General features: G+C 52.4%; 1 protein-coding gene across 7 annotated transcripts in view; it reads left to right on the forward strand.

Moving 5' to 3' along the window:
• Nucleotides 1-22,628, forward strand: part of GATAD2A (GATA zinc finger domain containing 2A) — an 88,086-nt gene that overhangs the window by 54,668 nt on the left and 10,790 nt on the right. For 6 of the 7 annotated variants that reach the window (XM_082651857.1, XM_082651858.1, XM_082651859.1 and 3 more), the window contains 5 exons: nucleotides 17,108-17,240; nucleotides 17,343-17,474; nucleotides 19,324-19,413; nucleotides 20,439-20,570; nucleotides 20,720-20,887. In XM_082651857.1, coding sequence (XP_082507983.1) covers nucleotides 17,108-17,240; nucleotides 17,343-17,474; nucleotides 19,324-19,413; nucleotides 20,439-20,570; nucleotides 20,720-20,887 — 655 coding nt within the window. The remainder of the gene's footprint in view (nucleotides 1-17,107; nucleotides 17,241-17,342; nucleotides 17,475-19,323; nucleotides 19,414-20,438; nucleotides 20,571-20,719; nucleotides 20,888-22,628) is intronic. The other variant, XM_082651860.1, reaches the window with a different exon arrangement.

The raw sequence follows: 22,628 nt of genomic DNA on the forward strand, positions 1-22,628 counted from the left end.
TGTTTTTTTGTGTGCCTTTTTCTGAGGCGCCAACTCTCCCTGGATTGTCTGTGGCAGGTACCATGCTCGTCCCTGGGGGCAGAAATGATGGGACAGGATCTGACTTAGCTGTTTTTCAGGGTACTGGATCTTGAAAGAATATGCAGAGGTGTTGGGGAGCCTCGACTTTAGGGGTGTGGCTCACCTAGGGATGGAAGTCACTGGATGCCTAAGCAGTCCATCTCTATTTCCTCATTTTACCTGGGAGGAAACAAGGCTGGGCTCCCAGGGTCTCACAGGCAGGGCAGGGGCAGACTTGGAGCCCCATTTCTGCTGCTCGACAGCCAGCCATGTGGGTCTTGTATGGATGTGTGGGGCAGGTGTCATGGTGACTGTGTCTCCCTGGCTTCCATTGGTGTGCGTGGTCTTCAGGCAGCTGTCTGACACCTCTTCCTTCCCTGCTTTGCATCGTGTGTCTCTTTTGCTGTGGCACAGGGCTTTACTTGGACCAATGGTCTGCCCCATGGTGTGGGTGGGAAGGACTCTGATGTGTGTTCTTATCCCTACCGAGTGACCTGTGGCCTATTGGGAGCTGGCAGTAGCACCTGAGCCATTAGAGCTGTTCTTGGCTTTAGTTTTTCTGGCTTTCTGCCTTCTTGCAAGGTTTAACAGACTGTAAAATGCACCAGAAGTACACTCTCTGTTTACCAAGGCTGCAAAAGCAGGGCACCTTTGTTGAAGCCGGTATCCTTGATGACAGAATCACTGCCCCATCTTTCTTTTCGGACTTTGGTAGTGGAGGGCGACACTGTATAGAAGTTAGGATTCTCAATGGTAGATCATTTGCTCTTAAGACAGGGCTTGGCCACCCACAGTGGTGAGTGTGGTGTGTGGGGCATGTCATCCACACCCATGTTAATGCCCGAGTCCTCTTCCAAAGTGAAAATGAACCTGAAAGTAACATGATAGTGCTTCCGCCTGTCATCTGTAATGTTGGATTGTGTGGATGGCCTTGTTTTGTTCTGTTCTGTGTAGAAATGGAGTCCACAGGAAAAGGTATGTGCATCACTTAATGTTTCCAAGATGACTCCGTAAGTTATAGAGTCCTTGTTTGGGTGGACATGCTTTACAAGCGGCCTTTGGGAGAAGGAGGATACAGTAAACCCGGGGTTGCGTTGCCCTGCCAGGAAGTACTGCTGGTGCCTGCTGTGTATGCCTCTCCTGCTGCGGTTTTCACACATGTATCCACCTGTGTACAGAACCTTATCACCCCAGAAAGTGCCCTGGAGCCATCCATACATTTCCTGCCCTCCCTGACTGGGTGTATTTTCCCACTCTCCACCAATCTTGCCTCTTCTCAAACTTCCTAGAAATGGAATCATAGAGTATGTGCTTGGTGGGGTCTGGCTTCTCTCACTCCACGTGATTAGGATTCATCTCTGTTGTGTGTATCAGCATTTTGCTGAGGGACTCCCGCATGGATATGCATAGTTGTCCACTCGCCTGTCCACCGATACTGGGCAGTCTCCAGTTTGGGGTGCTGTGATCATTCCCGTAGAAGTCTTTCGCGTGGACATCGATCATCATTTCTCTTGCTAAATACCTAGGGGTCAAATTGCTGGGGTCACAGGGTAGGTGGGTATTGAGCTGTTTTAAAGAAACTGCCATGCCTTTCCCCAAAAATGTCTGGGTGGTTTTACTCTCACAGGCGTGGAGGTCCAGCTAACTTAATCCTCACTTGGTGTTGTCAGGCTTTACAGTTTTAGCCATGGAGTCTTCAGAGAGGTCTGAGTCCAGGTCCTGGCCTGCTTGTGTGACCATCAGCCCTCTCCCTTCCATGACAGAGGGTGAGGCCAGCGATGGTTGCTGCGCCAGCTTCCCGCGTGGGTGTGGGTGGGGGTCCTCCACGGCGATGTGCAGACGCGAGCCCCCCTCCTACGCTGTTCTCCCCACCATGCTCCACTGCAGCTGTGCCTGACCCACCGGCCAGCTGTCTGCTGGAATGTGCGTCCTTGAGTGATTCAGGGGAATGTTACACAGCTGTGGGCGTGATGGCTCTGGAAAGGGCTCTGGTTCTCTCACAGCCTGAGTGAGTGTGATTGTGGCCCTCACCCTGGCTCCTCCTACAGTCGCCAGCGATTGACAGCCCCCCCCCCCCCCCCCCCCCGCCACAGTGTGAGAGCTTTGGAAGTCACGCAGCCAGGAGCCTGTTCCTTCTGTGTGACGATTACTTCCCTCAGTGTGTGTGTGGGGGGGCTTTGGCACTCTGTGGGAGGCTCTTGGGGAGCCCAGCCCCTCCCCAGCACCTGTTGTGGGCTGGCCTTTCACTTGCTAGTTCCCTGTCTGCGGCTGGGCGGCTTCCAGGAGGGGCCAAGCAGCCTTGGGGAGCAGCTCCATCAGTTCCAACTAGAAATCCATAGCCTGCTTGCATTTCAGCACGTAAGAGCTGAACTGAGAGGTACGTTCCTTCAGAAATCGGTTCCTCGTTCTGGATTCCCCTGCCTCAGCTGCCACCTCTCCAAACCTCTGTGACTTCTTTCCATCTCCTCATTCGCTGCCTCTCCCCTTCCCTTGGGGCTCCTCATCCCGGTTCTCCTCTGTCCACCTGTCTTTATTCTGGGCCGTTATCTTATCCCAGGTTTGTAATAATTGTACTTTGAGGGGTTCACCTGTACTTCTGAAAATCATTAGATTATTTTTGGATGGCAGAGTGACAGACTCTGGGTGCCCTGTTTCTAACTCTTAGAGTGACCTAGTTCACATGGGGCATATTGTGAGCCAGCCTGGTGACAGGTAAGGAGCTCCACAGTTTTGCCACTTCCCCGTTGCCTTTACGGCGCCCTCCTCTGGCCTTGGAGGGGATGGTTTCTCACTGGATAGTGCCAGCCTTCTGGGGATATTACTGTGTGGCTGCCCTGACAGGAACCAGCAAGCCACTGTCTACAGTCATCAGGATAGTAGCTGTAAGCACTTGTTTGTTTAACAGTCAGGAACTCTTCTCTTCACACATGTGTGAGTTAAGCAGATTGGCAGATTAAGCAGATCATTTCCTTATTTTGAAATTATTCAGTATAATTCTGCAATTGCAGTTTCTGATATCCTCTCATGGCATGTATTCCTGCTGGTGCTTTGCCACATGCTGACAGGCAATGCCCTCACTGCTGTAGTGGGTTTAAACATTCTACCTATAGTGGTACATGAGGGAGGGTCTCTGGCCAGCCCTCTGCCATGGAGGCTCTGCTTTTATATACATTGCTTTTTATCTTACAGTCAGTTTCTCTGACATGAGGAGAGCAGGTGTACCGGAACCATAACCAACCCTGGGGGTGGGGATGGCGAGTGTGCTGGCCTGAGGGATCCCATCCTGTCCCTCATGGCCACCTAACCTGGTGGAGAAGAAGGATGAAGGGAGCTCTGTTTGTAGAACAGGTAGAAGCAGGAGTGAATACCCAGCACTTCCCACACATACCGTGTGTCACCCCAGGTGGGGCAAGCAGGATTTATACCAGGAGAGGAGTATTTTCTCAGTTAGCAGAGTGTGCCCTGGAGGAAAAAGAGAGCTGGCCTGATTGCAAGAGATTTCTGGGTTTTTTCCTCAAGAAGATGAGCACTCGAATTGTAATTTGTGAGCCTGAAAGGGAGCGGGGGATAGCAGGTGGTTAAAAAAAATGTGGGGTCTGACGGCTCAATTTCACTCACACCCCTGTGTAGCCCAGGACAGTTCACCCCACCCTTGGAGCCCACCATCTCCTCTGAAGTGAGGCATAGTCCAGTAAGGTTTGTCACAGCACTGATGGAAAGGAGACTTGGGACTCACAGGTGTCCAAGAATGAGGGAGAGGGGAGCTGAGTTCCCTGTGGCTGATCCAGCTCTGTGGATGGGCCCGCCCGGGGGAGGCGGGGAGTGCGAAGGAGGTGGGGAGCGTCTGATGGGTGGAGAGATGGGAGACATACCAGACGTTACTGTGTGTCCCCTTCCTTGGATCCCAAGCCATAAGAGTGCTTATTTTTAGAGCTTAAATCTTAAAAATAGTTGTGATGTAATCACATTGAAAAGCTTCAGGTCTTAGGGGGCACTGAAATCTGGTGACATGCAGAGTTCCTTAAAGCAGGCCCTTGATAGCTTTCAAAAGCAGCTTTAACACAACAGTGCTTTAAAGAGAACAACCAATCCAGGCACGTGTGGTATCTGTGGGCACTGTGGGAAAGAGCAGTCCGGGTGGCATGTCCTGGGGAGCTCACGGCCCAGAAATAGGGGTGCTCGGGCATCCAGCTAGCTCCCTGGAGCCATTGTGTTTGCCTGGAGTCAGGGCCTGAGAAGACCCATGGCGGTGGGAGCAGAGCCGGATGTCAGGCTGGGAAATGCAGCCCATGGACCACCCTCTGGAGCAGGGAGAGTTGATGCTCTGGATGTGGGTGGAGCTTGGAAGTTTGCTGGATGCCTGCATGTGAGAACAGAGGTAGACATGCTGGAGGAGAGAGGAGATGCCTTTGCCTGCAGTGCGGCATAAGGGGGGAGTGGGGCGTGAGATGCAGGATAGTTTCCTGGCGTTGGGGGCCTGGGGTGCCTGACCTGCCTCTACGGGAAGTCTGTGCTTGGCCTGCCCATCTGCATATGCAGGGTGTCCAAGCTGCCCTGGGCAGTGGCAAGTTCTCTGTGAACTGGGTAACTGTGGGGCCTGTACAGTTGCCGCTTTTTAAGGCCACAGGAACAGGGTTACCAAATTTTGTTGTCTTATAATTGAATAGGTTTTATAGGGAAATTACAGCGTGTATGTGTGGTGAGTCCTATTAAATTTTTAGTACGTCTTGCTTTTCAAAACACAACTTTGGCAGCATGAAAAAACCACGTGGATTGTGGTATGTCAGGAGGACTGCACTTGGGAACCTCTGCTCAGACTGGCATCTGTGATGGGGACAGGAAACCCTTTGCCGAAAGCACTGGTGTAGCCCCTTTTCCATCTCTGGACCCCAGAGAACCTTTGGTCGTGTGGAAAATATGTTGACATTTACTGTGTTAGAAAATCTGAAAATAACTTATTTATTTAAAGATGACGATAATAAACCCATTACATGTTAGCATAAAGAACATTGCTTATAAAAAAAATAACTGTTTTGCAGATCTCTTTAATAAGTAGACAGCTGGATTCTCATATCTGCTTCTTCATCCAGTCTCTTGTGATAAGTTTTTAGGGATGAAGCATGTGAAGAAAATCCAGCCTGACACAGAGAAGCAGTTTGAGCAGGGAGGAGTATTTGGTTAGTCTTGGATAATTGTGTGTTTCTTCCTTTAATACGACACCAAAACACAGAGTGGCCATTCCTAACGGTTAGTTGCACTATAGACTCTGAAACCTCGATTATCAGTGAAGTTTTTGTACTCAGTTACATTAAAATCTGTCAGTCTCTCTTGCACCTTGAACAGAACAATTTTTTTTTAAGTATCATTTTAACTTTATTTATTTATTTTAATTAATTAATTTATCTTTGGCTGCATTGGGTCTTCATTGCTGCACGCGGGCTTTCTCTAGTTGCGGCGAGCAGGGGCTACTCTTTGTTGAGGTGCGCGGGCTTCTCACTGCGGTGGCTTCTCGTTGTGGAGCACGGGCTCTAGGTGTGCGGGTTTCAGTAGTTGTGGCACACGGACTCAGTAGTTGGCTGGCGGGCTCTAGAGCTCAGGCCCAGTGGTTGTGGCGGGCTTAGTTACTCCGTGGCTGTGGGATCTTCCCGGACCAGGGCTCGACCCCGTGTCCCTTGCATTGGCAGGCAGACTCTTAACCACTGCGCCACCAGGGAAGTCCCTGAACAGAAGAATTTAAAAACAAATTTTAGGATTGTTTTAGATTTACAGGAAGTTTGCGAAGATCGTTCCTGCACACCCTTTCCCAGTCTCCCTCATTGTTAACAGATTACTGTGGAACATTTGTCACGAGTAATTACTATTAACCAAAGTCTATATTGTCTATTCAGATTTCCTGTTTTTTTACATACCTTTTCTGTTCCAGGATCCCACATGACTTTTTGTCATTATGTCTCTAGGCTTCTCTGGGCTGAGACAGTTTCTCAGACTTTCTTGGTTTTGACAACCTTGACGGTTTGGAGTTAGGTGTTCTGTAGAATGGCCCTCAGTTGGAATTGTCTGGTGTTTTTCTCATGGTTGGACTGGGTTTTGGAGAGGAGGACCTCAGAGGGGAAGTGCCCTTCTCATCACACGTGTGTCCAGGGCACGTGCCATCAGTGTGACTTGTCACACCTTGATCACCTGGGTGTATGTCAGGTGTCTTCATTGTAAAGTTACTTTCCTTCTCCCTTTCCGTGCTGTGCCCTTTGGAAGGAAGTCAGCTCACACCTAAGGAAAGGGATGCGGAGTCATGCGCCACCTTGAGAGTGGAGCGTCTACACAAATTATTTTGGGTTCTTCTGCCTAGATTTGTTTTTTCTCTCCCTGAATGATCTTTTACTCATGTTTGAGTTTGTAATACCATCGAACATTAGAAAATATTAGTTTACTGAGTTACAGAGATCTTTCAAATACTGATATATTTCATTTTACAGTATCGCGGAATCAGATTAGTTAATTATCCGATCTGTTGGGAAGCTCTTGGGCTCACAAATTTTCCAAAATTCTACATTTTGCTTGTTGGAAGCTCAGACATTATCATTAGTGACATATTATCGGTTGTTTTCCTTGAAGTGAACAGGCTTTGCTTTGACCATTTTGGGGAAAGTGTGTGCCAGACACCCAAGTCTGAATAACCACAGCATGTCTGTCCGACCTTCCTTCAAGCATCATGAACGCTCAAACGTGTGATTTTTTTCCTGCATATCTGTTCTGCTTCTGTATGCAACAGGAGTGCTTTATCTTGTCACAGAATATTAAAAAGACATGTTCTCAAATGCTTGAGTTTTAATAAAATCAATAGCTTGTACTTCATGCAGGGCGTTGCCTACAGCGTGATGACACCGTGAGTCTTGGCACAGTTTGGTGCAGCTCTCCTGACTTGGTGAAAAAGGCAAATGTCATCTTGATGTTACAACAGCCTGGCAGAGCCCCTGAAGGGGTCCTGAGGACCACTCTGGGAGGACCGCAGGCAGGCTGTCCACAATGGGCACAAGCAAGGATGCCTGGCAGGACTCTGAGCTCACATCTCAGGCAGGACAGTGGTTAATGGCCTGATGGGGTCAGACAGTGAGAGGAAGAGAAGCCCTCAGCCTGGGATCTTGTCCCTAGAGACCTCGGATTGCAGGGAAGGTGGCCAGATGAATCAATTCAGAGCTAAATTATAGCAGAAAAGGTGATGGGGGCTGCCCTGAGTGTGCACATTACTATGTTCTGCAAGGATGGGGAAGAGAGGTGGGGTCATCATCCGTTGACTAGATGCACTTTCTGTGCCCTTTACCATTCACAGCATCCTCTCATGGTCAGTGACATCCCATTCTGCAGATGAAGAAACTGAAGCTCTTTGAGGTTTGGTGACTGGGCCAGGTCCCAGGAGCCACTGACGAGTGCCCAGCCCCCCAGAGTCCTCATGGCTGACCTGGGCGGAGTCTCACAGCTGCTTTGCTTAGAGCAGCTGGGGCAGGTCAGGTGGGGTGGGTGGGGGACACCTGAGCCGTGCTGGGAGGACATCCCCTGGGATTTGCCAGGGCGTGGAGGGGCAGGACCCAGCAGTTTGAAACACAGATATTTAAGAGGGGGCAAGAAAGTTCCGGGCAAATAGAGCACTTTCTATTTATCACAAGAGTTTGTGGTCATTGCAAGCTGGAAAACAGTGTTTGTTTCTCGAGTGAGGTTTCATCTGCACACAGCTGACTTGCTGTGAGTCGGTGAGGAAGCTGGCATCCCAGGAGGTGTGTTTGGGTTCATCTGGTGTAGGGAGTCCCTCCGTGCTGCAGCGTGCTCCTGAGTTTCTCCCTGGAGGAACGTTGGCCTGGCATGCGGGTGCGGTGACAGAGCAAAGAGGCGATGCTAGCGATAGTGCTGTGACCAGCAGAGGGGTCCCACACTCCTTTTTACCTTAATTCCCCAGGCCCAGGCCCTTTGGAAGCCTGGATTCCCGAGTGCTGAAACCCCACGCAGCTTCCTCAAGCAGGTAGCGGTCCATGTGTAGTAAGAGTTGTTTCCCAGTCAAGTCCAAGGACCACATCCATGTCCTCGCACTGTCATCTCTTTATCACCTCAGAGACTTGGCATGCAGATGCTGGTGGCTATCCAGCATCCTTCAAGTATAAATAAAAATATTTCCCCCTTTTTAACCTAGTCCAAAAATGGTATTTGATAACCTGAGTTAGAGGCCTCAGCTGACAGTTATGTGAGACCTACCCTTTCCTGCCCTGCATCTCCTTTTTGGGATGCCATTTAGCCCCCTTCAGGCTATGGGTGCCCAGCTGGTCTGACTAGGACAGGAGGCCCAGGTCCCAGTGCACTGTGGAGTACACCTGGCAGACCTTGGCGTGCCAGAGTTGACCAGGCCTGCCAGAGGTCCATAGGAGGCTGGGCCTGCTGTGGGCCCAGGTTATCCGCAGGCCATGGGTGTGTGACCTCAGGAAATCACTCTCTTAAGACTCTTTCCGCACCTGTGGATGTGGGTGATGTGGGTGACAGTTGAGCAGTTGAGACGATCACATGGAAGCATGCATCTTGGTGGTTGGCACAGGGATGGCCATCAAAAAGGGTCAGCAAATGTCCTGGGTGATTTTCCCAAATCTGACATAAGTCAGCATTTCAGTTCTGACTATGTGGTCATTTCTAATAAGTGCCCCTTTCCAAATTTCTGAGCAGAGAGCGTGCTGAATCGGATTTAACCTTCCTGGTGGTGACCCGACTGGAACATGTTGCCTGCTGGCAGGGTCATGCTGCAGTGACCTCCTTGGGTGGGTGCTGGCCCTGCAGGCTGTCCCATTGCCATTTGATGTCAGGGTCTTTTTGTGGGGCCACTGCCAGTTGCTGGCCCAGGGAACACTCCCTTCTGCCCATTCTTGGCATGTTTCTCCATCGACTCTGCATGCCCCCAAAACTGGCCCCTATCCCTGCTTCCAGTCCCAGTGAGGTCCTCTGGGTCTCCCTAGCCAGGCTGTGTGACTTCTGGGGGCTCCTGTGTTCCTAGAAGGATCCCCAGCAGGACAGGCTGGATGCCTCCTGGCCTTGCTGATGGCACAGTGCTCTTCCACTGCAGCTGCCTCTGCCCTGGGACTGCCCGCCTCTGTGCTGGGGGCCCTGGTTGGGGGATGGGCTCTCGGGACCAGACCCTGGTCACACTTGCTCTCTTCCTTTCTTCCGAGATGTTCGGCTGTTGCCATGGCAGGGTGGGCCATAATGGAGTCCCAGAGAGATAGCCGGACCTGGAGTCTCCAGGAAGAATTATGGCTGGGTTTCAAAAATCCTGTCCCAGCTGCTCACCTCCATGGCCTCTGTGGCCTAGAAGCAAAATGTATTCTGACTTCCTGGCCCCCACAAAGCAGGCTCTGGGCTTTTGTCTTGACATCCCAGCCAACAGGGTGTCAAGTTACAGTGCTGGGAGAAGTGGTAATGGATGCCAAGAAGGGAGTCGAGGGGGAATTGGGGGAATTGCGCAGGGGAGCCCAGGGAGCCGAGGGAGCTGAGGGGCTGGGGCTGGCGGGAAGCAGGTGGGCTCTGGGGGGCGCGGCAGGGACCAGGCACCCGTCAGTGCCTACCAACCCCAAGGGCAAGCAAGTGTTCGGCTTTGGGGCGCACCTGTGTCTGCATGCAGCGGTTCCCTTTCTAATCACATCGGGTGTGTCTGAGTGGATGGGGCCTCTTGGGAAAGGAGGGTGGGGTGTCATGGGGTCCCAGTGAGCAGCTCCCATGCCCAAACGGCTGTGAAAGATCCCAGTGGTGTGTGTCTGCGGAGATGCCCAATATGCAACTGGGAACTGCCAGTGAAATGTTACCAGGTAGTAGGACTAACCTGGGAACTGGTGATAAACGTCGTATTTTTCTCTCTTTAGGACGTTTCTAGAAGTATTTCTGGAATGGGAGTGCTCATTGGATTAAGTACATGGAATTGCTTTCCAGCGTTGACTCAGACACCACTCCTGGTAGTGCCTGAAGCCGCTGGTAGTGGCTCCCAGACCTGAGGATGGCCCCCTCCTCTCCTGTGGGACCTTCTGTATATACACCCCCTTTTCTTTGTTGGGCAGCTCTGTGCTCCTGCTGGGCAGTCCTAGAGCTATGCTCCAATCCCTTCCCAAGTCTGCATCTGCCCCGGGCAGCCTCTGTGTGCAGAGAAGTACTGCTGGTCCTTTTGGGGGGATTTGAGGTTCAGCAGGGATGGTTACTTGAGTAAACCTTTTCTTTCCCACCTTCTCTCTCCCAGGGTACTGTAGCGTCTAGAGTAGGTGGCCTTGTTGAGTCTGAGGGAGGCCATGGCATTATAGTGGCGTAGGCCAGCTCGCTGGGGGCAGAGCTGGGCTGCCGGCCCCATTAGTTTAGTGGTTTAAAGTAACTGTATTGGTGTAGCATCATCTGTCAGGTCTGCTGGTTCCAGCTGGGTGCAGCTTCTTGGGTTCTCATCTTTGTAGTCCCACGTCAGCTGGATTGGGTGTCCCCAGTGGCTTGGTTACTCATGTGGGATGGCTGGGCCCGTCTCTGTGTCTGTGTCTGTGACCCTCTTTGCAAGCAGCTAGTTTGGCATCCTACTCTGGGGTGGTCTCTCAGAGCAAATGTTCCAAGGGCCCAAGCACAAGCTTTTTTTTTTAATTATTATTTTTTAATTAATTAGTTTTTATTTATTTATTTATATTTGGCTGTGTTGGGTCTTTGTTGCTGCGTGCGGGCTTTCTCTAGCTGCGGTGAGCAGGGGGGCTACTCTTCGTTGTGGTGAGCAGGCTTCTCATTGCAGTGGCTTCTCTTGTTGCGGAGCACAGGCTCTAGGTGTGCGGGCTCAGCAGTTGTGGCTCACGGGCTCTAGAGCGCAGGCTCAGTGGTTGCGGCGCACGGGCTTAGTTGCTCTGCGGCATGCAGGACCTTCCCGGACCAGGGCCTGAACCTGTGTCCCCTGCACTGGCAGGCGGATTCTTAACCACTGTGCCACCAGGGAAGTCACAAGCACAAGCTTTTGAGGCTGTGACCTTGCTTCAAAAGCTTGCATCGTTGCTTCCTCTATGTTCCTCACTCCTGGCCTCAGAGAGTGAGCCACAGAACTAACCCAGATCCTGGGGATAGGACCGGACACGAGGACGTGAGCATGGGGAGGCATGGATCACTTGGAATGAGCTACCTCCACGGTGCTCTTCAGGACTGAATGGATGGCCTCGTAAGGGTGTAGTGCGGTGGTCCTCTGTACAGGGTTTTGTCAACCAGGTGTATTAGGACTCCTCCTTAACATCCACCAGAGTCCTGGACTCATAGGTTAGGAGTTGGACTTCCAGGGCCTAGTGCTTGACAAGACATAATGACACAGAATTCAGAAATCCTTTTTTTTTTTTTTTTTTTTTTGCGGCACGCGGGCCTCTCACTGCCGTGGCCTCTCCCACCGCAGAGCACAGGCTCTGGACACGCAGGCTCAGCGGCCATGGCTCACGGGCCCAGCTGCTCCGCGGCATGTGGGATCCTCCCGGACCGGGGCACAAACCCGTGTTCCCCGCATTGGCAGGCAGACTCTCAACCACTGCGCCACCAGGGAAGTCCCAGAAATCCTTTTAAGTGAGTTTGCACATCCTTTACCAGTGCAGCATCTGTGTGCGTGTGGAAAGAGCTGCTCACATGTGCGAGGTGATCGGTCAGTCTACAGGCATTGCAGATTCCTTGTGAACTCATAGGCCCCATCCTGGAACCAGGTGCAGGGAAGAGGAGGAGGTAGGTGCACACCAGCTGTGTCATCTGAGCACCCACAGAGTAGGCCCAATCTCTGTCTTCACCGGGTTTGAGAATATTCACGTGTTACCCAATTGACTGCTGTGTGCCGAGTTGACCTTCACAACAAGCAGCCCCTTACTGCCTCAGGAGAGGTTGGGGCCTGAACTGCCCTGATGGCCTCCTACGGCATCTGAGCCTCCTTGGCACTGAGGTCTCACCTCACGCAGTAAACCCCACCCAGTGGGGCAGGAATTACTGTCCCCATCCTTGTAGGGGGCACAGAGGGGGAAGTGTCCTACCCTGGGCTTCTCACTTGCAAGAGGCAGAACCAAGTGAGAGGTTTTGTAAGGGTGTGACTCTCCCCCTCCCCTCAGTGTGTGTAGGCTTGGTGCACAGTGCCTGCTCTGGGAGGAAGCCCTGTGGCCTGTCCACCACCCAGCATGGCACTAGGAGGAGGGTCCTGTCCCTCTGGCTCTGGGGAGGTGGGAAGCCCTTTGCTTGTCGGGCCACCTTAGGAGCATCCTGGCCCTCACCGGGAGCTGTAGGGCCCCAGCATTGTGGAGATGGCTCCAGGTGGGACCATGGCTCCCTGGCTGCTATGCCTGTGGTGACCTCTGGCCCCAGCCCTGGGTGGGGGAACCCGCCTATCAAATGCGCAATGACAGCATTACCCTGGGAGGCTGTGGGAGGGTGAACTGAGCCAGCGCAGGGCTGCCATAATGGCACCTTGTAGGAGGGCAAGGCACTTTCTTGGATAGTTTGCTGAGGTGAGGGTGAGTGAGCTGGTCTCTGTCAGGGGAGTGCCTCTGCTCAGGCTTGTGCTGCCCTTGAGTGGAAGCTCCCAGAGTTTTGCCCTAAGCTCCCTGCCTCCAAGATGGACAGTTAGAGGCAGGGCGAAGAAGGCTGCCCCAGACATGCACGCTGTTGCGGGGGCGGGTCCCGTGAGCACAGTGGGGTAGTGCTGACCACGGTCCCAGGGCGGGGCTTGGCCAGCCGGGGCCTTTTCTGAGGGCACAGGTGGTTTGAAGCGCATCTTGAAGTGTGAGTTGGGCCTCACAAGGGAGATGAGAAATATGACGGAGGAACATTCCTTGGAGGGGATGGTGGTGAGGGTGGGAGGAGCTCACGACAGGACGTACATGTGAGCAGCATCTTGGAGTTCAGGGGCTGAGGGCTGGAGAGGCTGTGGGCCTGGGAGGGCCGAATGGGCTCTAGAGGGAGGAATGCCCTGGGGGAGGGTCTGGTGGGGCCAAGACTAATGTTTGCTGAAACTGGCGCTGGGTCTGGAAAAGCCTCTCCCCCGCACCTGCCATACCCAGCAAACAGCAACCACCTGCCCAGCCAGGCCCAAAAGATGAGGGGAAGAGGGAGGGTTCTATCAGGGAGTAGTTGGCCACCAGCGCTGCTGTCTTCCCTGGGTTAGCCCTGAGGAGCAGTTTGTTGTCCCCAGGCCTCATTTGGCCCACCCTCGTCCCCGGCTTCCCTAGTGTGTGCAGGCATCTTAGGGATCTTATAAAAGTGCAGGCTTTGATCAAGCAGGTCTGGGGTAGTAACGTGCCTTGGTGAAGCTGCTCTGCTGCTCAGTGGGCTGAGGCAGGTGGTGGTCCACTCCCATCTGCCCCTCCCCCTCCTGGTTTTGTGTCTGCCCATCCTGGTCGACCCTAAGGATGGAACTGCTTTTATCCAGGGGTTTCTCCCCACTACCTGACAAAGCACCTGCTTCTTAGGTTGGCTTTCAGCAAATTGGAGTGAGTGAGTGAGTAAATGAATGAGTGTGGATCAAGTGTGCCTTCCCCAGACATCAGGCAGGCCCATATTGAGAACAGCAAAGGTCAGAGCTGCATTCCCTTGAGACTACTTCCCCTGGCACAGGCCAGTGAGACAGTAAATATTAACCTCACACTGACTGCTAATTGGTTAGCAGCTGGGATGGTAGTCTGGTGCTGTGAATGGAGGGATCTTGTCATGAGTTAAGTTTATAATCCCTGCCTTCCCTTTAGGAAACTTGGTGAAAGTTCTGGGCAGGTAACAGAACTCTGTTTAGCCACGGCCGGTATACAGGGGAGGAGGTAGTGAGACCATTTTTGCTAACAGCCTAGCCTGCTTCCAGGGATTTTTGTCGGTCATGTAAAATCTCTTCTGATCATAATTTTTTTTAATTTGGCTGAGCCAGGTCTCAGTTGCAGCATGTGGGATCTTTAGTTGCAGCATGTGGGATCTAGTTCCCTAACCAGGGATTGAACCTGGCCCCCCTGCATTGGTAGCGTGGAGTCTTAGCCACTGGACCACCAGGGAGGTCCCCGGATCATAATATTTTATATAAGGGTTCCCAAGATGGGCAGGATAGGCTTAATGAATTTGCCCTGAAATCATATAGCTTCTAAATAAACTTGGTGCCCAGGCAGCTGCCCTGAATTGAGGCAGTACACCTGGCCACTACAACTGTTCCCCTGGCATGTTCGGCTAGATTTCCTCTGCTTTGTTCTCCTGGCCTAAATGGTTTTATAATTTAAAATACATTTTAAAAAAAGAATGCCCACAATAATTTTGAGCCTTTGTCAAATGCGTGTTCTTTTCCCTGAATTAAAAGAACCCTCTGGGAAAGTAATGAGAGCCTTGAAGCACCTTTGCTTTAAAATTGAACTTAGGAAAGTTTTTCATCTTGGAAACTAGCGGGGCTGGTGACCCTTCTGTGTTTGGAAGAGGTGACTCAGGTCCCTGTAACAATCGAACGGGCCGGCACCACACAGGAAATGCCTGCAGCCCGGCAGCCCCAGGGTGAGCTGGCGCCTCCATTTCCTGACAGCACCTGAACCCTACCTCACTTCTCAAAATGAAGGCTGCGTGTCACAAACTGGTTAGAACTGGCTGTTGCCATGGTTTTCACGTTGGAAGGCACAGTTAAAGGGTCACATGACCAAAGAGGGAAATGCCTTTGTCACATGACTTTTTGGTGGCCTGATTAGCATACAGGAAGTTCACTCCCTGCTGGCTGCTGGGATGCTGAGTGATCATTGATGGGAGGTGATGTCATCTCTTGGACGAGTTATTGATTAGTCTCAGTCCAAGATGGGACCTGGGAGTGCTGTGGTCAGAGTGACCATCTCAGGGAGCTTCAGCTTCAACATGGTCCCAGTCCCTAACCCTACCCTCTTCCCTCAGGCAAATTTGAGCTTTATTAGACATCTCACCTTTGGAAGGCGTGCACATCCTCATTGAGGTGATAAAAAGTGATAAATCCCTGCAAGTTACCGTTGTCTCAGAGCGCTCTTGCTCAGGAAGCGCCTGTAGTTTGTAACTCCAGATGTGGTTCTGCCTGGGCTGCTTCTCTGCCCGTGTGTAGCCAGCTGCCTGGGAACCCACCTGGGCTGGGACCAGTGGCTGCACTCCTGTGCTGGAGGCTCGTGTCTGCTTAGTGCCTGTGTGCGTGTCCACAGAACCCGGAATTGGAGCCCCGAGGTCTTTTTTTTTTTTTTTTTTTAATATTTTTGGCTGCATCGGGTCTTCGTTGCTGTGCGCGGGCTTTCTCTAGTTGCGGCGAGCGGGGGCTACATTGTGGCACATGGGCTTAGTTGCTCCGCGGCACGTGGGAACTTGCCGGACCGGGGCTCGAACCCATGTCTCCTGCATTGGCAGGTGGATTCTTAACCACTGCGCCACCAGGGAAGTCCCCCGAGGTCATCTTTAAAGTTGATCTTGGGCAGAGTTGGCAGTCAGCAGGGAGACACGGAGACTTGAAAGTGTGGTGGTTCCCGAATTGCATTGGTTTTTAGTTTGATGAGGCTCTAGTGAGACATCCCGGGTTACTTTATAGACGGCCAGCCAATTTCTGGACTTGAGAACGTGGGCTGCTAACCACAGTGAGGGGATTCTATACCTTGAAATGGAAGCCTTTTTTTGTTCACTCTCCTGGTCTCTTTTCTGGAAGACCATCCAGCAGCTGTGCTGGTTAAATCAGGTCAGGTCTGGTATTGTTGAGGTGCAGCAGCCATGCTGCTCTAGGAGGGGCCTGGGGAAGCACACTGCGGGTTGAGGGGCTACGGGAGTTAGGGAATGCAGTATCTGGTCCTCTGTGCCCATCCTTCCCTGAAGACACAGCTCACTCTGGGAATCGAAAGGGCAGTTGAGTGGGCTGTTAAAACACCAGTCCTCCATCTATAACTCTGTCCCCGCTCAGCCGGAAGGAATGGGACAACTTTGAGGTGTTACTCCCAGTTAACTTCATCGAGTTTGTTCTTTGGGCCACAGTGCCACCTAGTGGACACATTCAGTCCTTGGCTGGTTTTCCTGCTGATAGAAGGATTTGATTCCTTCGACACAAATGCTGAGGCCATATCTCAAGGGAAAGTTTATGTTGTGCCCTCAGCAAACAGAGCTGCTTGGTTCGGGACTAAGCACCGTCTCTGGGACCTGTTGGTCCTTATGTGTGGGGTCAGCAATGCCAGAGCAGAAGTCCAGCATCACTAGATGTGCATATATGTCCTAGGGGACTTGGCTGGTAGGGTTGGCGTAAGAGGGCAGAGGGTAATGGGCAGAGGTGGCTGGGAACTAGTTTGTGAGTGAATCAGGTGGGTGGAAAGTACCCAGATCTGTGAGAGAAAATGTTCCATGTTCCAGTCGGTTTCAAAACATGCAGCCACTACTGCCACATTGCCACTGGCAGGGTGAAGAGGCCACGTGTAGCCCAGGAAGGACTATCTAGCAGGCAGCCTTGGCCACCTTGTGAGGTGGTGGCACCCCATGCTGGGGAGCTAGAATGTAGGCCGGCAACATGTGCATCAGCCCCTCTGTCTCCTGGGACGGGCGTGAGGGCTGTTAGCGAGTCTGGCTTTAGCAAAGAAAGGCTGATTTGCGTGGGAGCTGGACGCCCCATCAGGTGGCTTCCAACACGGGCAGGTAGGAGCCCTAGCAAGAGGCCCAAGATTCAGGACCCAGTATTTTTATTCAGTACTGAGCTACATGGTAGAGATAGGAGCCGTGGTGTTTTTCAAAATGACGGTGTCACCTTCAGACATGTAGGCATCCTCAGCCCGGGGGACACAGAAGTGGTTACCAAGAACAGTCCCGGCTTTTGAAGGGCTCAGCCGCAAACTGGCAGATTTGAGTGCCCCGTGGTGAGTGCGGTGAGAGAAGGCAGCCTGGGTGGGCAGGTGGTGGGGAGGTCTGGTGAGGCAGCCCTGCTTGCTGCCACCTTGTTGTGTCTGCGTCTGAATCCAGGCATCTGCGGGGTGTGGGGGTGGGGCTCTAGGGGACGCCGTCCAGCGCAGTCGGGACGCTCTGGTAGTAACCTGTGACTGTTCCTGTTCCACAGTGACATGAAGTCCGAGAGGAGAGCCCCTTCGCCCGACGTGATCGTACTCTCTGACAACGAGCAGCCTGCGAGCCCGAGGGTGAATGGGCTGACCGAGGATGCCTTGAAGGAGACCAGCACTGAGGCCCTCATGGTGAGCCTTGTCCCCATGCTGGGGAACCATCTCGCAGTGGAACAGCCTGTGTTCGCCGGCCCCCAGCTCTCCCCCTCAACCCTTGTTCTCTTGCCCTTGTAGAAAAGCAGTCCTGAAGAACGAGAAAGGATGATTAAGCAACTAAAAGAAGAGTTAAGATTAGAAGAAGCAAAACTCGTTTTATTGAAAAAGTTGCGGCAGAGTCAAATACAAAAGGAAACTACCACCCAGAAGGTATGTGCGCGTCTGTTCCCTCCTCAGTGGTCAGTGAGAGTCGTTTAGAACCAGGGACAGAAAGCCATGGTCATTTCCTTGGCCCACTGCTGCCCCAGGAGCCAGAAAGACTGGTCATGAGGGGTCAGGTTTCCTTAGGGGCATAGGAACAGGGTCTGAATTGGAAATTTGCAGACTCAAGTTCATGTTTTGGATTTAGCTTAGAGGATATCAGAGTACGTTTTGGTCTAGTATGTTCTGGATCTGAGTATGTAAACCTCATTCCCTGTAGACTCCATCAAGGAAATGGAGAGCAGGCATCTTTGACCATGCTGGAAGCACAGCTCTGTCTCAGACCCCTTTTCAGAAAGGCCTTCTGCCCTGTGGATGAATGTTCTGGCCAGCAGGGGCCGCTGTGGTTTTGTGGACAGATTGCTGAATGCCACAGGGTGCACCATAGCCCGGCCCCAGAGCTTCTACTCCTGTTAACCTCCCCTGATGCCTCAGGCTCCTTGTGCTGCTTCTAAATGCACCTTACCATGTAAGGCAAGGTCAAGTTTGTTTTGTCCTTTTTTGGTGTCTCATTCTGGGAAGGTTCCTGGTCGGTGACAAAACTACCCTTCCTTATATTCTAACCACTCTCTTAGTGAACCAGAAAGTAAATGCACTTCAGGCAGTACAGTGTGTAGAACATGTGTCCCCTTAAGGGAGCAGGACAGGGGGACGCTCACTGGTCTGACTTGGGGATTTGCTTGAGCCCCCACCCCCACCTGGTAAACAAGTGGACCAAGCCTGCCATCTGTTAATATCCCGATGGACAGAGCCTGCCCATTACTTGTTTCCTTGTTGATTGCTTAAGAATTGATGATGTGAACCAAGTCTGTCAGTGTCCCTTCTCTGGTGGAATATGTGACTTTAAGAAGTGCCTGGGGACTTCCCCAGTGGTCCAGTGGTGAAGAATCCTCCTTGCAATGCAGGGGACATGGGTTTGATCCCTAGTCAGGGAACTAAGATCCCACATGCAGCGGGACAACTAGGCCTGTGCACCACAACTACTGAGCTCGCGTGCCTCAACCCTGCATGCTGCGAACCACAGAGCGCACGCGCTCTGGACCCCATGTGCCACAACTAGAGAAGAGAAAACCTACATGCCACAACTAGAGAGAAGCCCCCGGGCCATAATGAAAGGTCCCGCCAACGAAGATCCTGCGTGCCGCAGCTAAGACCCAATGCAGCCAAAAATAAATAAATAAATAAATCTTTTTTGAAAAAAAGAATAAAGTGCCTGGACCCAACATTTTCTCACTAGGGTTGGGATTAACCTAAGCCTGGGGTCCTTCACCTCAGCCTCCACCACCAGCCTTTTTTGTCCCCTGAAGGGCAGAGATGGCACCTGAACCACAGTGATGCCAAGCACCCCCAGGGTGGGGGGGTAAAGGGTGCTGGAAAATCTGTCCTTTGTTTGTTTATTTTTATTTATTTATTTATCTACCTACCTACCTACCTACCTACCTATCTATCTGTCTGTCTGGCTGTGCTGGGTCTTAGTTGTGGCACGCGGGATCTTCGTTGTGGCATGTGGGCTCTTAGGTGCGGCATGCGAGATCTTGTTCCCTGACCAGGAATCAAACCTGGGCCCCCTGCATTGGGAGCCTGGAGTCTTAACCACTGGACCACCAGGGAAATCCCCTTTATCTGTTTCAAACATGTCAGTTCCTGCTGCAAGGAACGTGGCAGGCGGGAAGCAGAACGTTTGAGAGCCTGATGCCTTTTGAAGAGGAAGAAAAGCAGTGCTCTTCTGTCAGAATTACGTGTGGGAGGAGCAGGGTTGGTGACCCTCTCATCTCCTGCATGTCCTGCTCTCTTGCAGCCCGCAGGCTCCACTGGGAGCTCTGTGACCACCCCTCCCCCGCTTGTACGGGGCACCCAGAACATTCCTTCCGGCAAGCCATCACTTCAGGTCAGTGTTCCCTCTGCGTCATGCTCCTGAGCAGCCCTGATCCAGTTTCTGCAAAAGCCCGCTCGTTTCTTCTGATTAGAGGCCGTCTGGTGGGAGCCCAAAAAATAAAGCATGCTTGTGTTCCCATACCCAACCCAGGCCCCTGTTGACATCATAAACAAATCACACAGACTCTCGGAGGGCCCCTCCCATGACCACCCCTAGAGAGACTGGAGAGAGGACCAAGGTTCTAGGCAGACTGGGCTCCCTTCTGCCTGACTCTCTCAGGGCAGTTGGAGGGCCCAGTGGGGCCTTGTCCCAGCCCGGCTCACAGCCTCCTCTGCCCACAGGGTGAGATGGGCAGGTCTCCCACTTCCAGCCATAGGACAGAGAGGCCAGGGGCCCACCTCCCCTCAAACAGGCCTGAGCCCCCAGCTCAGACCAGCAGGCGGGTGGTACTGGTGGTCCCAGTTAGCTGGACTCTTGCTGTGGTGGGGCCAGAGTCCTGAGTAAGCCTGAGTGAGCCCAGGTTGGCGTGGCTCTTGTCAGAGTCTGTTCCTGGTTCTTTTGTGTTTTGAATAAATAGGCATTTTAGCTTTTATTTTCTCTGCCACCACCCTTTTTTTTTTTTGACATTTTAATTTTTCTTTTAATCTTTTTTTTGAAACATCTTTATTGGAGTATAATTGCTTTACAGTGCTGTGTTACTTCCTGCTGTATAACAGAGTGAATCAGCTATATGTATACATATATCCTCATATCCCCTCCCTCTTGCGTCTCCCTCCCACTCTCCCTATCCCACCCCTCTAGGTGGTCACAGAGCCCTGAGCTGATCTCCCTGTGCTATGCGGCCGCTTGCCACTAGCTATCTGTTTTACATTTGGTAGTGTATATATAAGTCCATGCCACTCTCTCACTTCGTCCAAGCTTGCCCTTCCTTCTCCGCCACCACCTTTTTCTGGGTAATGAGTATGTGCTTTTACAAAAACAGCAAACCTGTTTGTTTAAAAAGTCATGTAAGACCTGAGGGTTGGTGTTGTTGACAGACCTCTTCAACTCGGATGCCTGGCAGTGTCATCCCACCACCCCTGGTCCGTGGCGGGCAGCAGACGTCCTCGAAGTTAGGGCCACAGGCGAGCTCACAGGTCGTCATGCCCCCACTCGTCAGGGGGGCCCAGGTAAGCAGAGTGAGGGCTTAAGGGAAGCCCCAGGCAGCCTCCACCTCTCGAGAATGAGCCTTCCTAGTTCTCAGGTTGGGGGCTCTTTCCCTGTGGCGCCCTCTGTCGTCCCTCTCGTTGACTTGTCTCCCCCCACTACACCCTAACAGCAGATCCACAACATCAGACAACATTCCAGCACAGGGCCACCACCGCTCCTCCTGGCTCCCCGGGCATCTGTGCCCAGTGTGCAAATTCAGGGACAGAGGATCATCCAGCAGGGCCTCATCCGCGTCACCAACGTCCCCAACACTAGTCTGCTCGTCAACATCCCACAGGTGAGGGTCATATGTGTGCCCCGCAGCTGCCCCTCTGATGGCCCACAGTTCTGGGACCCAGTCATGTCTCCAGGGTGGCTTGGCGTGACTTGCCTGCTTCCTTGGAGCCAGGTGAGGTCTTGGATAATCCAGCCCCGCAGACGGTGTTACTGTAGCTCCTTGGAGCTAGTTGGTGCATGAAAGTCGTGGGCAGGAGTCTTACGTTGCCAACTGCCGTCTAGCAGAGGTGGATAGCTGCCGAGAGTGGGAGGGGTGGAGATCTGAGCTGACATAGGGAAGGCTCAGGGTGGGGCACCAGAGCGCTCCGCACCCTCCCCCTCTATAGGCACAAACGTGCGGAGAAGGTCTGCAAATGTCCTTTCAGCACCAGGGCATCTATTCTTAGCCACGCATCCCTTCACCTCCATACAGAGCCTCTGAAATGGGGAGGGTTTGTCGCCACCCAACAGAGCAGGGAAGATGGGACCAGGGGCGGGCAGGCTGAAGCATGATCCTCATTGACAGATGAAATTACTGGGTTTGCAAGGGCTTTTGTTGATGTGCAAGTTAGCTTCTCTTCCTCCTTTGGCACGGTGCATCCTTGCCCGCCTTGCTCAGATAAGATCATGGCCAGCAGGGCTCTGGGCAGCGTCCCTGCCTCTTCTAAAGTCAGGTTCAAGTACAGTCTTGCCACCCAAATGGGGACGTCCCGGGCAGGCAGTTTCATCCACACCATAAACTCGGATCAAATTACTACCGTGTGCCATACCCTGTTCTCATGCCATGAGGATGGGAACCAGGCAGGCAGTGGTGGATGGATCCTGTGGCTGTGCTCCCTGTGGGGCCAGGGGAGCCCGCAAAAGGGGCAGGGAGGAACTGGCTGATCAGAGGCTGGAGTAGACAGGCCAAGGTGCAGTGATGGCATCCTCTATGGTGGGGAGTTTTGCTCCGCTGTGGAGACCCCATGGGCGGGGGGTCTGGGCAACCGTCCTGGGCTCCCTGAGCCCCATGATGTGTTACATACAAGTTGTCAGGTGTGTGCATTTTCCTGGAGATGGTGTACACAGCTTTCCTTCTATTTCCAGAAGTGTCTTCAGTGCCACAAAGCTAAGGGCACTGGCGTGGTCAGCTCCAAGTTTGGGGGAGAGCATTTGATAACGTTGGGCGACAAGTGGTCTGGAGCAAGGAGATGGTGGAGGGTCAGCCACTGGGGTGCAGAAGATGATAAATGATGCAGGAGCAGTGAGGGTCAGGAAAGGTGAAGTGCAGGGGCACACAAAGATGCTCATGAGGGAAATGCCATTGATGCCACAGTGAGCCACCTTTGCAACCTTTTGAGGAAGGAGGCCACCCAGACCTGTGCTGGGAGGAGAGCCAGGCCATAGTGACAGGAGAGTTGCCATGCTGCCTGGGTGGGGGACAGTTGCCAAGGGGCTACCCACTGTCATGGTGATGGCTTCATGGGTGTCCTCAGGTGGCAAAGTGTAGCAAATTACAGGTTTTAAAGTTAATTGGATATCAGCTAAACCTCAACAAGTGTATTTATAAGATTGGTCATCTCATAGGGCAATTAGTTTAATGGCGCTTTTCCTGTTGCTTGTTGATGTCAAGCAGCTCTGAGTTACTTTTTACTTAAAAAAATTTTTTTAATTTTTGGCTGCATTGGGTCTTCGTTGCTGCGCGCGGGCTTTCTCTAGTTGCAGCGAGTGGGGGCTTCTCATTGCGGTGGCTTCTTTTGTTGTGGAGCACGGGCTCTAGGTGC

This window comes from Grampus griseus (genome assembly GCF_964374135.1).
Source record: "Grampus griseus genome assembly, chromosome: 3".
Lineage (NCBI taxonomy): Eukaryota > Metazoa > Chordata > Mammalia > Artiodactyla > Delphinidae > Grampus > Grampus griseus.